Source organism: Gobio gobio (assembly GCF_949357685.1).
Source record: "Gobio gobio genome assembly, chromosome: 20".
Taxonomy (NCBI): Eukaryota; Metazoa; Chordata; class Actinopteri; order Cypriniformes; family Gobionidae; genus Gobio; species Gobio gobio.
The window spans coordinates 15622244-15640715 of NC_137113.1; the positions used below are offsets into that span (position 1 = coordinate 15622244).

The following is an 18472-nucleotide window of genomic DNA, read 5'->3' on the forward strand; positions in this document are numbered from 1 at the left end:
ATTGCTATTTTACGATGTGTTCTTATTTGAAAATATCCGTTATTTAATTAATTAAACACTACCATTCAAAAAGTTTGGGTCAGTCCTTTTTTAAAACATTTTTACATTAAATTGATCAAAAGACATTTATAAAATATATATATTTAAAAATAAATACTGCAAATAAATAACCTTTTTTACTCTGATAATAAAAAAAATTGAGCAGCAAATCATCATATTGGAATGATTTCTGAAGGATCATGTGACACTGAAGACTGGAGTAATGATGCTGAAAATTTAGCTTTGCCATCGAAGGAATGAATATTCTTAAATATATTAAAACAGAAAAGAGTTATTTAAATTCATATTACTGCTTTACGGTATTTTTGATCAAATAAATGCAGCCTTGGTGAACGGTAGTATTCAATACTGAACGGTGGTATTCAAGTCTTTACATTTTCCCCAACCACTCTAACATCATAAATTCAATATTAAAATCAATTTTTCTCAATGTAAATATTTCATTAGGTAATATTATTTTCTTCATTTATGTTTTATACCAAAAGTTGGCAGGCTGATATGTAGTAGTTTGTGCAGTCCATATATTTACCTCATGCAGCTTGTAGTCAGATCCTAAACCATCCCCGTACTCGCTGCTGGCCTTGGCTCTCAGCAGGGTGACATTGCCGTGATACTTGGAATTTGGAACGTAGCGGTCGGCAGCCTTCAGTTTGTGGTAAAATGTAGAAGCAGCGAAATGGAGCATATCTCGGCTGACATTCTTATGGCTGGATGTGATCAGATCCACAGCCTTGTTCACACGAGCCTCCAGGTCTGACAGAGGTAACAATGTCTCCAACAGCTGCGTGAAGAAGCATTCGATTTAGCAGTGAATTCATGCAAGTTAAGTACCGTCTGATTTGTCAGCTTAGAAATGACCGCTTTATATAAATCAAAAATCTTTTGAAGAATAAACCACAAGTGAACAGTTGTTCATGTACCTTGTTATACTCAATGCCAGTGAACTGTTGGATAAAAGCACATAGAGCCTCAGTCTCTGCCTCAGACTCTTTCCCAGGGGTCAGTTTGGCTCTGTAACTCTGTTCGAGAAAAAACAAAAATGATGACCATGTGACCTGGCACACCTTATTTTTCGGGTTTTTGTGTTTTCGGAGCTCTTTTATTGCACCTGTGTATATGCTGCCACGTAAGAGTGCGAGCCGTCAAACAGGAAGAGGTATTCCACGGGGCATTTGGCTGCCTGCAGCTGGGAACACATCTCAAAAGCCACACATGCACCGAACGAGTAGCCAGCGATGCGATACGGCCCCTCTGGCTGTACCTGCCTCAAGCACTCCACGTAGTAAGCAGCAAGATTCTGGATACTGTCTAGAGGCGCGGCTACAAATGGACAAAACACATATAACAGAGAAAAAATATTACAGGACTGAATCTATAAAATAAAATAACTATTAAGTAATATTACTGATTTGTTTTTTGCCTTGTATCAGAAATTAGTTTGTAGTGAACTAAAATACTACAAAGTAAGTGCTGGGCGCAGTTGTGGCCTAATGGTTAGAGAGTCAGACTGGTAACCCAAAGGTTGTGGGTTGGATTCTCAATTCTGGCAGGGAATGAATGAGGTGCCCGTGAGCAAGGAACCTAACTCCCAATCGCTCCCCGGGCACAACAGCAAAAAATGGCTGCCCACTGCTCCAGGTGTGTGTGTGTGTGTGTTCACTACTCACTAGTCCTAATATGTGCGCACTAACTTGGATTAAATGCAGAGGACAAATTCCGGGTATGGGTTAACATACTTGGCTTTCACATGTCACTTAGAAGTATCGTATTTACATTTGACATGCCACTCTGGCATCATAAATTCAATATTAAAATTCAGCTTTTCTCAATGTACATATTTTAATATTTAATATAATATTACTTTTTTCTTTTATATCAAAAGATGGCAGATAGTTTTGGTGTAGTCTGCAATTTTACAATTGCTTCTCGTCTCCCCTATGTGTGTAGTCCATATATTTAATAAGCAAAAAAACAAAAATAAATAAATAATTAATTAAAATGTCAAGTTAAGTGGCCTTTCCCCCGTGTAACAGTGAAAAGTGAGCACTGAGCTTGTATTTGTACCTTTGGTGCACTGCAGGCCATAGCATGGCACGCTAAGCTTTCCGGTGAGCGTGTGGAAGGCGGAAATGGAGCCCTCGATAGGGTGGACAAGGAACAAAGGCCTCTCTGCACTCTGGACCTCGTTTAACCGGGCCACTGTGGGGCCATCAGGGTTCACCAGCATCCGGCTGAGATCTGACTCCAGCAAAGCTTGAGTACCAGAGCGCTTTGCAGGAGAAGCTCTGGACTCTGGGAGAACAGGAATGAGGAAATGTTATTATACTGATCCAAATAATGCAATATTTCTTCTTATTTTCAATATTTTAACAACTTTCTGACTGCGTATTTAAGATACTGTGGATAACAAAACATGTTATTCAGACATCAATATAAGGGTCTCAATATTGGCCGTGGCTGTACTTCACTTTTCAAGAACACAAATCACACGCTCACCCTCTTTTCCTCCTGATTTGCTGGAAAGCTCCCGCAGCTTGTTAATGGTTAGCTGTCGGATTTCCCTCATTGCCATGACGATGTCGTAGTCCCTCTCTAGTGTCTGCCTAACCTCAACACCCATCAGCGAATCGAGACCCAGATCAGCCAATGAGGCGTCAGCATTCAAGCTGTTCACGTCGCGCACGCCTGAGCAGAATAGGTTACACTGTTACTTTGAAAGCATTAGAAAAAAAATGCAACTTATCAAGCTTTAGAACATTTGAGGTCTGTGCTTTTACCCAGAATATGAGCCACAGCCTCCACCAGGTCCCGCTGTCCGCTTCCTTCCCCTTTAGCGACCACCACTTTCTCTGCCAACACGAAGCTGGACATTACAGGCTTATGCTGGCACAGAAACCTATCCAGCACCTCCAAACAGGAAGACATGCGCTGGGGCAACGTGCCACCAATCACTGCATCATTGCCACCCATTGTCTCCAAGACGACACCCACATCTCCAATGGCGCCCCACTGTATGGCCAGGCCCGGAAGGTTGTCGTGGCGGCGCTGCTCACACACTCGCTCCATGGTGGAGTTGGCAAAGCCGTAGTTGCTCTGGCCAGCGTTACCACGGCCGCAGCTGACCGAGGAGAACACCACAAACTGCTGAAGCTGTGGGCACTTCTGCCTAGTCACGCTGTGGAAAAAGAGTAATTCATTCAAATTCATCACAGCCACAAGTGAACGGATGAAGGAAGAAGATATTCATTCTGCATCACAGTGTCAATTCATTCCCTACTTGTCAAGATTGATGGTTCCACCATATTTGGGTCTATTGACATCAATGAACTGCTGTGGGGTCAGATTCTCCAGCATGCCATCTTGAAGGACCTACATTATGGAGAGAAATTTCAGTTATACAGTCGTCCTTGCATCGACTACAAAGGAAAGTGAACTGAAAGCAAAGATTGAACGCTACCATGGCAAGGTGGAAGATGCCACCAACTGGACCCAAGCGGCAGGCCTCAGTGATGAGACGCTCAGTCCCTTCCATGGTGCTGACATCACTAGTGGACACGAGGACCTGGATGCCCATGGCCTGCCACTCTCGAATACGTTTGGCCTGATAACCTGTCAAGACAAAAAACATGTTTTAGAGTGCTGCCCTGACCAACATCAATGTTATTTTAGTATTACATAATATTTATAGTATTATATAATTACATAATTTATAGTTTATATACCATTATAGTATTTAATATTATAGATAACAAAATATATATACTTTAATTTTTAACTTTAATTTTAAATCGCTTTAGTAATTTGTTTTTAATATTTTTCGTTTTTTTATATATCTATATTTATTTTAGTAATTTTAGTACTTCAACTTATTTTATCTCAGTTAGTTGCAAAGGCAAGTTTTTTTTAATCTAACATTTATATTTTACAAAAAAAAAAATTTGTACTAAATATTTCAAAGCTATATTTCAATTAACAAACATGGCTTTGAATAGTTTTAGTTTCTTTTTATTTAGCTTTAATATATATTTTAGTACTTCAACTTCAACAATTTCAGTTAGTTGCCAGGGCAAGATTAACATTTTTGGAAAAAAAAAAAGTTTGTTTTTAATCAAATATTTATATTTTATTTCAGTTTTATATAAATTAAAAAAGATTTTTAATAGTTTTAGTAATTTTGTTATCTATTTTTGTCGTTTTTTTTTAGTTTTAGATATTTCTATTAGCTTTTATTTATATTTATTTCAGTATTAGTTAGTTAACAATAACAACACTGACCAACAGCGACATGAAAACCATATTTACCGTTGCGGATGCCAGACCGTGATGTCAGCACCAGTTTGCGAGCACCTCTCTCAGTGAGCCAGTGGGCCAGCTCCAACCCAAAACCACCCAGGCCTCCAGTGATGATATATGAGAGAGAGGCAGGGCAGAAGGTACGGCAGATAGCGGGGATAGAGAGAGGAACAGTTGCAGCAACAGTGCTGCTCGTCTCCTCTGAACGTACCTGAGCGGTGAAAGGAGAGTAAAGCAATTAGCAAAGTATAAGTAATCTAACATCCAATATCTCATTTTCTAGGCAGGTTCTTTAACATTAACCACCGTCCTTACCTGCAGAAGGACTTTGCCGATGTGTTTGCCCTGAGCCATGTAGCGGAAAGCATCCTCCACCTGATTTCTCTCGAAGACTGTGGTACGTAATGGCTGAACGACCCCACTGGCGATTCCCTTCTGCAACAGCTCGGATACCTCCTCCCATTCCCTGTTGCCTTCCTCGAACAAAGCGTCCAGCAGAATGCCGTGGAAGGCCACGTTCTTTAGGAACAGAGCCATTCCTGAACCAGGAACATCATTGACAATTACATTTAAAACATGGAATGCATTTCAAATGTAAAAGTAAGAGAATAATAGATCTAGGTAGGATCTGGGACGCACCTAGTGGTGTGTTGTTGGAAAGGTCATATTTGCCAATCTCCAGGAAACGGCCATGTCTGGCCAAACAACGCAAGCTGGCCTGCAGCTTCTCTTCAGCAAGGGAGTTTAGTACCAAATCAACTCCTGAAAACACACGCATATAAACATTGTTTAATACTTCAATCCACATCAATAGTGGAGTCAATGCTGCTGTGTAGCCTATTCACCTTTGCCCTGAGTGTGGAGCATTACATGCTGTTCGAACGAGGCGTCTCTAGAATTAGCAAAGGATTCTGCCGTAAGCTGAGGAAATCTTTCCTGCAGGTACTGCTTCTTCTCTCCAGAACCTGTGAATCAAAATGAGATCATTTTTATGTTTTATTTTATGTTCATTTTCATTGTTTTAGTCATAGTTTTTGGAAAATATCCTTTAAAATTTCAACAGTTTTTCAGTTGCTGAAATTCCAGTGTATCACTAGTTTTAGCGCTTGTTACAGGAAAGAGCATCTTCACAGCAGTTGTACATTTATGAGCAAATATGAGATTAATTTCATATGTACAGGATGCATTTTGAGTTTCCACTAGCAAAGAGCTTCAGTTTACCAGGTGTTCATTAATCACAAATCACATCTATTTGACGTTCGGGGTTAAACTCTAAAAGAAGTAAAAGTGTGTCACTTACCCACAGTTGTAAAGACTCGACAGCGCATACTAAGTGCAATAGCGATAGCGGCCTGTCCCACCCCTCCAGAGCCTGAATGGATCAGCACACTCTCTCCAGGCCTCAGACGCCCTCGCACCACTAGGGAATAATAGGCTGTGGCATACACCACTGGAACGGAGGCAGCCTGCTCCAGCGTCCTGCACATAAACACAGCTTCACTTAGTATTGAGAGCTTTGGGAGAAGATGGCAAGATTCAGAGGTGCTGAAGGTCTCACCAGCTGGATGGAACATCCCAAAGGAAGCGCTTGTCTGCATCCACACAGGTGGCCAGGCCTTTAGCTGGCAGCAAACCCATTACACGTCGCCCACTGGGGTCTCGCCCTGAAAACTCCATTCCCAGCATGCATTGCTGCAGCGCTATGTCTCCTACATAGAAAAAATGAGAAAAGTCTCTTTTAGGGTAAGCTAGCGTGCAAGATCTCACTTATAGTCAAAAACAGGATGGGGTACAAACCAGGGATGGCATCTGGAGGCAGTTTGCCAGTGGCCAGCATGATGTCTCTGAAGTTGAGGGAGGAGTAGTAAACGCGGCAGAGCTGCACGTTGGGGTTGGAAGGGACAAAATGACGCAGCGGGGAAGCGATCCAGCGCAGCGATGAGAGGTCACCACGAGTCAGAACGTTCACATACGCCTGCTCTATCAACTCCTCACTAAGATCTAGACATAAACACACAGAACAAAGGATGATCACTATGTGCTCAAAAGACCATCCAATCAAAGTTACAATCTAAAGAGAGGTTCACAATGACAGCCATTAAATCGCTTGTTACTGTACTGTTGTTAATACGTGACTACTACACAAATGAATCATGTGATCTTCACTGTTTGCAATCCTACTGGTAGTCACTATAGATTTGCATATGACAAAATTATGAAATAAAATGAATTTATTCAATGTTATACACACAAAAAGTATTATGAATAGTAATAAATCCTCTCCATCATTTTACATTGGATGGGTGATGTTCCTATTTCACCTTGTGTTAACAACTGGTGTCTGAAAACGCCCCACAGCCCATCACGGTACACGTTCATGGCCAGATCCTTCTTCAGTAATACCTTCATGCCCTTTTCAGTAGGAACAAGCGAGGGGACTGCAGCACCCTTACTTAAATTAGAAACAAATGCACACCTATTGGGGAGGGGAAAAAGACCATGTAAATTAATACTACATATACATCTATACTAAAAACAGTCAATTACATAATCTTAACAACAAAAATATGATATAACCGTAGCATATGTGGGACACTAAGTGCACAGTAAATGGACGGACCGTATACGGTTGCCTCCGGGCTCCTGTCTGAGGCAGTTCACCATTCCCACCACTCCATTATGACCCTTTGTGGCAATGAGCCAGACTGGGATTTCAGACGACTCAGCTAAAGTGCTCTAATGAGAAAGAGGGAGACAGAAAGGGTTAGAGGCATGCATTTGGCTTTAGCATGTTGCTGTGTGATTGGCAAGTGCTCTTGGTGGCCTTGGCAACACCACTAATGAGTCTACATAAATAAAGTCGTGATGAAACAAAAGTAGCAACAGATCTTTTCTTCCATTTTGTGATATACATCCAAGTTCTAAGCTTGCAGTCAGTTGTGGATGGGTAGGGTTTAACCAGACTAAATGATTAGAGAAGTCTTGCGTCACCAGAGAGAAGTCTGTCGAACTACAGAATTATGACATTGATCAAAAAAGAAAAAAAGAGAAACATACCTGGCTGAATCGTTCACACAAAGTACCATAATAAGCATTCACAAACCAGATGATTTTATATTTCATGCAGACTATAACACTAACCTTTAGAGTCTCCACCCATTTGTAGTCAGTCGGGTCCACAGAAACAAGGATGGGCTGTTTATGAGAGGATTGTTGGTTACGGCGACAAAGGAACAGAGCGGAGCCGTAGTAGGATTTTCTCATCATGACCACATTTAAAGAGGCCTTATGGAAAAGCTCCTCCCATTCAGTCTGAAAACAAAAAACAACGCTGTTTAGAATCTGAGAACACTGCATTAAGCAAGAAATAAACAAATACCTTGCCATTGTTTCGTTTGTTCATTACATGTTATTATTTATGTCATTCATTTATGTTGTGGATATGACAAGGAAAAGTGTTTTTTTAAGCACACACCTGAGTCAATAAACCCTCCTGGTTGCTTTGAGATGTGAGGAAAGCTACCGTCTCCCCTAGAGTGTCTCCTCTGAGTAGAGTGTGGAGCAAAACAAAACCGTCTTCTCTCGCAGCTGAAGTCAGGTTCTCGATAAGAAGTGCAGGATTAATTGTTGGTCCTACTGCACAGTTACACATAACCAGGTCAGCCCCATCCAGACCGCCAGTTGCTGGGCCCTGGAGAGGGTCCCACGGAGCAGATGAGATGCCCTGCTCCTCCAGGGAGCTTTGGTGAGCAGAAAGCTGGTCAGTGGAGACGTCTGAAGCGGTGTAGTCGAGACGTAACATCGGCTGGATATTGAGGAGACCAACAGCCCGAGAAAACACACGGCCATTGGCAGCTAGAGCCTGAAGGAAAGGAATAAATGTTGAGAACTTCAACCATGCCATCCACCTCTGAATAATACGCCCTTATTAATCCTAAATAAATTATTCACCATACCTCCAGGACTTTGAGTTTTCCAGGAGCGCTGTTCTCGAGGGCCGTGTCCAAGCAGTGGCGTAACGCCTGGGAGTCCAGCAGGCCGTTGAGCAGAGGGTCCTGCACCAGACAGTCTCTCTCCTTCTCCACTGTCTGTTCCAGCTCAGAGCGCAGGTTCCCGTTCAGCTCCAGTCCACACAAAACTGAGAGCAGCCGCAAAAGACCTTTTTCCGCCTCTGCTCCAATCAGCAGGCCCTCGGTCGCATCTTCTAACCCAGGGATGGAGATCTTCACTCCATGATTGGCCAGCTTTCTCTGCAGACGCTGTACTAGACCTGTGCATACAAAACAGGAACAGTAAGTACAGTACCACTGAAAAAGAGAAATATAACCTAGAAAATTTGCAGTTGGGACAAATTAAATAACTTTAGGTCCATCTAATTATACAAATATTATGAATATTAAATATGGTTCTAGTGATTTTCATAGATACCATAGTGACTCATATCTGTGAGAGCAGTTTAATATTTTGATCTTTTAAAAGCAAGTGCATTTACAACACCGATCAAAAGATTGGGGTTAGTAAGATGAAGTCAGTTTTTTTTAAAAAAAATTTATACTTTTATTCAGCAAATTGATAATAAAAGACAAAAGACAGACGTTTATGTTCCAAACGAAATACTTCAAATAAACGCTGATCTTTTGAACTTGTATTCATCAAAGAATCCTAAAAAATGTTTTCAACACTGATAATAATAAAAAAGTTTCTTGAACAAATCAGCATATTAGAATAATTTCTAAAGGATCATGTGACACTGAAAACTGGAGAAACGGCGGCTGAAAATTCAGATAATTTTACTGTATTTTTGATCAAATATATGCTTGCTTAGTGAGGATAAGAGACTACTTTCAAAAATACTACAAAAAATCTTTGCCACGCCATGTTGCATATCTCAATGAAGTGAAAATCAGAACATGCCTTTGCAATGTCTCAGTTGGTCTCCAAGTTTCTCATTGGTTCTGAGGCAATCGGAGGCCACATAGGGAACAAAGACAAATTCCTCCAAAGTGGGCGGAGTCTGCTGCTGTTGGCGACGGGGTGCTACGGTAGCGTGAAGTCCACAGATCTGAACTCCTCCAGCAGTTATGTTGTCCAGACAACGATTAACATGAACGTCCATAGCTGAGGAGAAGACATTTTGGTCAGATGAGTTTCAAATTAGGTCAGATTAAGTTACACGTGCACTAGTTGGTGTGTCTGATACCTTTCTGGTCATCTGCATACTCTTTCACCCTCTCCTCATGAAGTTTGGGGTCCACACACACAGAGCGGATGCGAGTGGGAAGTCTCAAGCTGCGACCAGGCAGCCCCACTACGATCATCTGCAGCATGGTGTCTAAAAATGTCACCCAGTTACCCGTCCAGTGAAGTTTTCCACAGTCACCTGTGAGAAGAACCAGAATATAAAGAGCTTAGGACTGATCTTCACAATCTATGTTTTAGCCAATATTATCTCCACAATGCAAGTATGAGGTTGCAGGAATTACCTGCGTTGTTAGATTCCAGTATCCCCTGGAAGGTCTTGCCGTAGTCATATCCACGCAGACGCAGCTCTTTGTAGATGTCCCCGGCTTTCAGAAGCAGTTTGGGATCTTCCTTGACTGCCGGCATTGGTTTATTCATCTCAGCATGGAAAGCATCAAGTCCAGTGTCTTCCAAGACACTCACTTTACCTGGAACCAGAAAGAGTATAAGAGTGTGATCATGAGTCTTAAATACAGTGTTTTGTCAAATCACAAACATCCTGTTTAACTCAAAAAGGTCTCAAAATTTTGCAAACAGCCTGGAAACTCACCACTGACAGCCAGATTTCCATTCTCAGACACCTCAAAGCGGTTAGTGGCGGGCATGAGTCGCACCTCCAGCTGGACAGACCCTGTGATGCAGTGCACACAAAAACAATCTGGTTACCTCTAAGCCACATGGACTAGCTAACTACTAGTATGTTCTATATAGTTTCAAGTTTACTTAAAAGTATGGAAGTACACTACTGTTTAAAAGTTTGGGGTCGTAAGATTTTTTTAAATGTTTTTGAAAGAAGTCCTTTTATGCTCTGCATTTATTGATCAAAATACAGTAAAAACAGTACAATATTATAACAATTTTAAAATAACTTATTTTAATATATTTAAAAATGTAGTTTGTTTGGTTGATGGCAAATACATTTTTTCCCCCTTCAGAAATCATTCTAATATGCTGATTTGGTGATCTTATTATGTTAAAAAGGACTGTGCTGCTCAATATTTTTGAGGAAACCACACTACATTTTTTTCAGGATTCTTTGATTAATAGAAAGTCCAGAAGAACAGCATTTATTTGAAATAGAAATCTTTCGTAACATTTTATAAAATTATTAGTTCTCTCGTTGATGCTGATTGGTCAATAGCGGTGTTTTATTCACGATTAAGAACGGCTATAAACGCTTCACTCAATCGTTCTGTGTATCACTGCGCAACACTCATAGCAACCACCCGTTGCAACATAAACACTGGAAGAACTAAAAGGCCAATATGTTTAAAGTAAATTTTGATATATTAAGGCCCGTTCACACCAAGGACGATAACTATAACGATATAACTCTGAAAATCGTTCTCAATATTAATGAATAGCAGAGTTCAAAACACAGCTTGAGCTATAAAAATAATGACACATAGAAATGATATAGTTGGAATCACTTTCAGAACTATTTTATCCAGCTGATGAATGATAAAAACATTGACAGCCAATCAGAATCAATCCTGCTATAATTAGCCTTTTATTCTGAAGTGGGAACAGGCTTTAATACCAAAGAATTACACACTTAGAGTACAAAGAAAATAAATCCTTTACCTGTCTTGGGTAGGATGGTGGCTCTATGGATAGTGACATCTTCAAATGTAACAGGTGTGTGCTCCATGACTGTGCCTAGTGATCTCATCAGAGTCCTCCAGGCCAGAACTAGGTATCCTGTGGCTGGGTACAGCACCCGGCCATCAATACAATGACCAATCATGTAGTAATCAGGAGACTCTGGGTTCATGTCTGCACAAAACAGAGTCAGGCATTTTAAAATAAACATGACACCACATCAAAAATGAGAAAACCAATGATTTCAACTTCACAACTACCCACCAATATTGTACACGGTGGCAGAGGTGGACCCCCCTGAGCCAGCAGGGAAGTCCTCCACCTTTGGCACATCCCAGATCTGGGAGTGATCCCACTGAATGTGAGGGGAGATGAGGGGAGTCCCTGTCGGAACAGGGTATTCCACAGCTGGATACAAATTATTACTGCCCACGTTAATTCTAGAAGTAAAAAAAAGAGTCTCCATCAGTCATTTAACATTTGAAATGCTGACAATGTCACGTCAAAACAATTTGGGAGTGAAGAGTACAGAAACCGACCCATTCATGTAGACCTTGCCCACATGAGAGAGGAAGAACTCCAGATTGTTGAGATGTCCTCTTTTCATTAGGGGGAGGATGGAGCAGGTTGGTTTTAGGCTCCGCTTCAGGATGGCCTGAAGGTGAATCATAGGTATGTTAATAATAGTGGATCTACATTTGAATCTTCAAGGCACGTGAATTAGGTTTAGACACTAATACATTGTTATGTAGAGATATTTTCAGTCAAATATTATCCTTATATTATAATCAATACGATCACAAGCTATAAGCATTGCCTAACATGTTCTTGTGTTTGCTTAACTAAATGCATGATGTTTATTAAACACATAACTTGTATTTTCTCATAGCTCTATATACAAAAACTCTGACTGAATTGAACTGTTACCTGCAGCAAAGCATGTGGGGCAATTTCTACAACCACAGCATTATCTGGCACATGATTGAGTCCCTCCTGGAAGAGCACAGGGCTGACCAAGTTATTTACGTGGTACTCTGCAGAAGAGTAGAGTGCCAGTGGGCTCTCCCAATCCGGCTGCGGGATGGATGTGCTGATCCAGCGTGCCGACCGAGGCCTTGGGTTCTTTATTACCTACAAAAACAAACACAGATAGTCAGTGTTTATCTGTACGGAGGTTGAGGTGATAACGGCCACCAGAGGGCACTGGGACACTGCAGTGCAATGCTTCACCAACTCACCTTCTGCAGTGCAGATAGGAGGGCTGGAGCGATAGAGGCCATGTAATACGAGTGGAAAGCCACACCGGCACTGCGCACTTCTTTGGCAAACACACCGCTCTCTTTCAGATGGGCAACAAACTTGCTGACAGAGTCCTGCACAACCAAACACTTACAGTTAGGTACTAGTAAGCATACTGTTTAAACATGCTCATCAAGGCTGGATTTATTTGATTAAAAATACAGTAAAAACTGTAATATTGTGAAATATGTATGTATGTACATTTTAGCATGTGACACTAAAGATCAGAGTAATGGCTGCTGAAGATTCAGCTTTGCCATTGCAGGAACAAATTACATGTCAATACTGAAATAGACAGTTCTTTTGAATTTTAATAATATTTCACAATATTACAGTTTTTACTGTATTTTTGAGCAAATAAATGCAGCCTTGATGACCATAAAAGACATATATGGATTCTATGGACATATATACACACACACACACACACACACACACTTACACCGATCAGGATTAACGTTATGACCAAATATTGTGTTGGTCCCTCTTTTGCTGCCAAAACAGCCCTGACCCGTCGAGGCATGGACTCCACTAGACCCCTGAAGGTGTGCTGTGGTATCTGGCACCAAGATGTTAGAAGCAGATCCTTTATGTCCTGTAAGTTATGAGGTGGGGCCTCCGTGGATCGGACTTGTTTGTTCAGCACATCCCACAGATGCTCGATCGGATTGAGATTTGGGGAATTTGGAGGCCAAGTCAACGCCTCAATTTCGTGTCAGGGCGCATTATCCTGCTGGAAGAGGCCACAGTCACCAGGGAATACCGTTTCCATGAAAGGGTGCACATGGTCTGCAACAATGCTTAGGTAGGTGGTACGTGTCAAAGTAACATCCACATGGATGGCAGGACCCACGGTTTTCCAGCAGAACATTGCCCAAAGCATCACACTGCCTCCGCCGACTTGCCTTCTTCCCATAGTGCATCCTGGTGCCATGTGTTCCCCAGGTGAGCAATGCACACGCACCCGGCCATCCACGTGATATAAAGGAAAATGTGATTCATCAGACCAGGCCCCCTTCTTCCATTGCTCTGTGGTCCAGTTCTGATGCTCACATGCCAACTGTTGGGGCTTTTGGAGGTGGACAGGGGTCAGCATGGGCACTCTGACACCTTTCTATCAGAACCATTCTTAACTTCTTGAGCAATTTGAGCTACAGCAGCTCGTCTGTTTGACCAGGCCACACAAGCCAGCCTTCGCTCCCCATGTGCATCAATGAGCCTTGGCCGCCCATGACCCTGTCGCTGGTTCACCACTGTTCCTTCCTTGGACCACTTTTGATAGATACTGACCACTGGAGACCGGGAACATCCCACAAGAGCTGCAGTTTTGGAGATGCTCTGACCCAGTCGTCTAGCCATCACAATTTGGCCCTTGTCAAACTTGCTCAAATCCTTAGGCTTGCCCATTTTTCCTGCTTCTAACACATCAACTTTGAGGACAAAATGTTCACTTGCTGCCTAATATATACAACCCACTAACAGGTGCCGTGATAAAAAGATAATCAGTGTTATTCACTTCCCCTCACACACACACACACGCACACTTTTATTTCCTTGAGTGCATGTACCTGAGGGCCCGAGATGGTGACAGTGTCCTCAGCATTGTGACAAGCAGGAACGACACCCTGTGGACATTGAGCTTTGCATTCTTCCCACGTTAGGCCTAAAGGGAGGAGATGATGTGAGGGTTGGTAAAATGAACCCTTGGTAAGCTTGCTAAAAAAAAACCCTATAGCATACATTGCTGAACAAAAGACTAGGCAAATCCCCCATGGAGGGACGCTTTGAGCTTTGAGTCCGATTAATGAAGCAAAGCCTGTGGAGAAATCTGCTGCCACACTAACCCACTGCAGCCATGCCCCCAGGGGGGAGGTTGGCCTCTTTAATACAGCGTCCTCTCCAGTAAGCGGCTAGAACGGCCTCGCTGTGGCTCAGGGAGCCATCGGCATAACCACACGCTAGCTCTCCCACAGAATGGCCCACGATCCCATCAGGCTGTAGACCCATCTTGCGCAGCATGTCAATCTGGGCAACCTGGAAAATTGACAGGAATGCATTCAGGTTGGAGAAAGATAAAATCTCTGATTTGAGAATTAGCAAAATTACTAGGTTTAATGTCAAAAATGTCTCGTAACTAAGTGACAGGTTTGAATATGCAAGAGTGCCAGTTCCACAGGAAAAAGCAGTTTGTTTGAGCCGTACAGGTTTAGACTTGCAGGCTGAAAAAATTATGACGATAGTTTGGATGATCTCTTTACAAGACCGTCTTGCAGACGGAGTGACTGTTGAAATCATGACTGATTGTGCCACTGTATTGCAATATTTGGCTGCTGGTATCAGTTGCAAAGTTTACATGGGCAATTTTTTCATTGAGAAATTCTGCTGATGTCAATCCTGTTCCAGTCACTCTGGCACTGTACATAGTGTCTCTAGAGCTTGGGGAGACTGACCTGGATGGCTGCAAGAGCAACAAATGCGTGGACAGTGTCTTCAAAAGTGCTCTCATCAGCGTCCATGAGCAAGCCAGACACACATAGCCCTGTTTCCTTCAGAGCCACGTCCGAACGCTGGATTGACTCCCGGAATTCAGGCAGCTGCATCAGGCTACGGCCCATTCCGGCCCATTGTGTGCCCATTCCTGGCAGGAGATACAAAGACATGACGCAGAATTAAAAATTCAGCCAATGTGATCATGTGTAGAGGCTTTAAATAATGTGACTGACTTGCTTTGAATAGTAAGCTCAAAAGAGATTTATACAGTACCTGTCAAAAGTTTGGAAACATTATAGTTTATGTTTTTGAAAGAAGTCTCTTATGCTCACCAAGGCTACATTTATTTAATCAAAAATACAGTACAATAGCAATATTGCAAAATATTACAAATTAAAAGAACCGTTTTCTTTTTGAATATATTTTAAAAATGTAATTTATTTCTGTAATGCAAAGCTACATTTTCAGCATCATTATTCCAGTGTCACAGGTCATTCTAACATGCTGATTTGCTGCTAAAGAAACATTTATTATTATCACCAATGTTTAAAATTTTGTGTTTTGTGGAAATGTTACTTTTACTGTTAGTACTTTTCACTGTTTTGTTTAGGACTAATGGCATCTAATACCACCAGCTTTCATGTTTATCTCATCATGACATCATGTTTATCTCATCTCTTCTTTTTTTGCAGCTTGCTTTCAATAAAGGCTCTTTTTGGACACACGAGAGGACGTTTCTAAGTTACTGTATGCATTTTATAGTCCATCAAAAGCAAAATATTTTACTGAAACCCCCCCCCCCTTTTCTCCCATTTAAAGCATTTACTATCATGAATATAAAGACTCCACACCTGAGCAAATGTACCAGAGGGCTCTTGGTGTGGGCTGGACCTGTTGAACCTCTTTAAGCTCTCCCTGTGCACCGATCAGTGCATAGCCCCTGTACGGCATGCTTGTCGTTGGAACTCCAGACACATCATTCATTAGAGACAGGTAGCTTGGGTTTTCCTTATGCTGTTGGGCGTTGTTGAGGAGGGAAGTGACCGCCTCCTCTGTGCGACCACAGGCCTGCAGGAGTCTGGGGATTGAGGGTTGTGCAGCTTGAGCCAGTGATTTTAAACCATGTGGACGCAGGATGATGTGGACATTTGAGCCTCCAAACCCAAATGAGTTGATGCCCACAATGCCCCCACGGACAGGTATGGGCTCCGACACAACACGCACCCGGCCATCCGTCAGAGCAGGAATGTCAGGGTTTGGATCATGGAAATGGATGTTGGGAGCCCAGACGCCATGTTCCAGAGACAAAACCACCTGAACACATGCAATATGAGAGTTACTTGATTTACTTCAGCCTCCAGGTTTTTAAAGAAAAAGCTGACAGACTACTAATTACATCTAATCAGGGATGTTGAAAGACAGTTTATGTACCTTGGCAAGAGCTGCCAATCCAGAAGCAGGCTCTGGGTGTCCCATGTTGGATTTGGTTGAGCCAATCAGAAGCGGATCCCTCTGTGACTGACAGAATACACTCACGATGCCATTCACTTCCTGAGGATCCCCAACCTGTGAAAGCCGAGAACTATTATTTTTATTATCCACTTAACAACAAGCTAAAAATTACTATTGCTCAATGACTGAATTTACATACACATGCGGAAGGCAGTGTCACAGTTCAGTCCTAATAATTTAGGACATTTCAGAAACCTTTCTACCGAGTCTGAAAAACACTAGTAGAAAGATGCCCAGGGCTCCTGATCACCTGTGTGATCATGACATTGTCCTTCTGCAGGGAGGCATGAGGACTGCAGATGTGGCCAGAGCAATTAAAGGAACACGCAGAATTTTTGGGACTTTAACTTATTCACCGTAACCCCCAAAGTTAGATAAGCCCATACATACCATTCTCATCTCCGTGTGTGCCATAACTCTGTCTGAAGCACCCCCCCGCTAGCCTAGCTTAGCACAAAGACTGGAGGTTTATGGCTCCAGCTAGCCTACTGCTCAATAAGTGACAAAATAACGCCAACATTTTCCTTTTTACATGTTGTGATGGGTATAGTCACAGCGTGTACAAATAACAAGGTTACATGAGACACAGCCATCTTATAGACGTATACATACTGGGGACTATATTCTCAGAAGGCGCAGCACTGCTCTACTTCTGCGGAGTGCGGAATGATTTGCACGCAGCACCTGAGAAGCCCCGTGGTGAGGAGCAGAGAGTTCGCTCAGAGTTGGAGTAATAGAGTCAGCAATAACTAGATAGTTTGCAATCATGGGTGTTCGCTGTATTGTTAAGAACTGCGACAATAAACAGGGGAGACCAGGTAATACAATGATATTTCATAGAATTCCAATCCAAAACGCTGACCTGATGAATCGATGGCTGCTTGCTCTGTATATAGATCCAAACACACCTGTAGACATCATCAAGTCAACAACCATCACGTTTGCTCTGAACATTTCACAGAGGACGACTATTTTGAAAAAATGGAATTTGCCACACGGACCATGAAATGCGTGCTGAAGGATACGGCCATCCCATCGATAGTACAGCGGCTGCGGTAAGTGTTCCATTATGTTTTTAGATGACTAGCCTACTGTAACAGTACCATTAGCTAGATATAAAGTAACGTTAGTGACACGGTTACATGTATAGGGTGGTCACTACTGTATTGCAGTTGTTCCTGTGCTCCATGTATTCCCTGTAATGTTAGTATTGTGTTGTCACGAACACGCTCGGTCACAGTAACAAATGAGTGGTGCTTTTGGTAATTCTCTGGACTGTAGCATTTACCTTGCTAATGAATTGGAGGGGAGATGGGCAATTTTTGTCTGTGGGTCCATTGTGCAAAAACAGCTACCTAGTCAGGCTGGTTTTGTTGACGGAAGTAACAACGCTGCTTATCAGGTGCTGCGAGCAAATCACTCCCCAGAAGTAGAGCAGTGCTGCGCCTTCTGAGAATAAAGTCCCCAGTATATATACGTTTATAAGATGGCTGTGTCTCATGTAACCTTGTTATTTGTACACGCTGTGACTATACACATCACAACATGTAAATAGGAAAATGTAGGCATTATTTTTTCACTTATTGAGCAATAGGCTAGCTGGAGCCATTTACTTCCAGTCTTTGCGCTAAGCTAGGCTAGCGAGGGGGTGCTTCAGACAGAGTTATGGCACGCACGGAGATGAGAATGGTATGTATGGACTTATCTAACTCTGGGGAATACAGTTAATAAGCCAAAGTCCCAAAAAGTTAGCGTGTTCCTTTAACTGTAATGTCCGTAATGCAAGATGCCTAAGACAGTATTACAGGGAAACAGGAAGGACAGCTGATCGTCCTTGTGGTGCCAAATAACGTCTAACCATATCCCCCCCCAGATGTGGTGCAGGTGCCTTGGTGAAAGAGTGGAGTAAAATCTCACAACAAGAACTGGCAAATCTTTCTCAGTCCATGAAGATGAGATTCACTGTAGGACTTAA

General features: G+C 42.3%; 1 protein-coding gene across 1 annotated transcript in view; it reads right to left on the reverse strand.

Moving 5' to 3' along the window:
• Positions 1-18472, reverse strand: part of fasn (fatty acid synthase) — a 28654-nt gene that overhangs the window by 2039 nt on the left and 8143 nt on the right. Inside the window, exons 8-41 of the mRNA XM_079845937.1 lie at positions 16417-16551; positions 15837-16299; positions 14946-15133; positions 14340-14529; positions 14064-14158; positions 12435-12569; positions 12124-12327; positions 11736-11851; positions 11461-11636; positions 11179-11370; positions 10145-10225; positions 9837-10022; positions 9554-9733; positions 9268-9471; positions 8310-8623; positions 7829-8215; positions 7495-7665; positions 6974-7089; positions 6675-6829; positions 6151-6354; positions 5912-6062; positions 5654-5832; positions 5199-5318; positions 4993-5115; positions 4669-4892; positions 4363-4564; positions 3518-3669; positions 3338-3429; positions 2838-3235; positions 2557-2745; positions 2125-2352; positions 1169-1380; positions 981-1079; positions 590-841 (exon numbers count right to left, since the gene is read on the reverse strand). Coding sequence (XP_079702063.1) covers positions 590-841; positions 981-1079; positions 1169-1380; positions 2125-2352; positions 2557-2745; positions 2838-3235; positions 3338-3429; positions 3518-3669; positions 4363-4564; positions 4669-4892; positions 4993-5115; positions 5199-5318; positions 5654-5832; positions 5912-6062; positions 6151-6354; positions 6675-6829; positions 6974-7089; positions 7495-7665; positions 7829-8215; positions 8310-8623; positions 9268-9471; positions 9554-9733; positions 9837-10022; positions 10145-10225; positions 11179-11370; positions 11461-11636; positions 11736-11851; positions 12124-12327; positions 12435-12569; positions 14064-14158; positions 14340-14529; positions 14946-15133; positions 15837-16299; positions 16417-16551 — 6513 coding nt within the window. The remainder of the gene's footprint in view (positions 1-589; positions 842-980; positions 1080-1168; positions 1381-2124; positions 2353-2556; positions 2746-2837; positions 3236-3337; positions 3430-3517; positions 3670-4362; positions 4565-4668; positions 4893-4992; positions 5116-5198; positions 5319-5653; positions 5833-5911; positions 6063-6150; positions 6355-6674; positions 6830-6973; positions 7090-7494; positions 7666-7828; positions 8216-8309; positions 8624-9267; positions 9472-9553; positions 9734-9836; positions 10023-10144; positions 10226-11178; positions 11371-11460; positions 11637-11735; positions 11852-12123; positions 12328-12434; positions 12570-14063; positions 14159-14339; positions 14530-14945; positions 15134-15836; positions 16300-16416; positions 16552-18472) is intronic.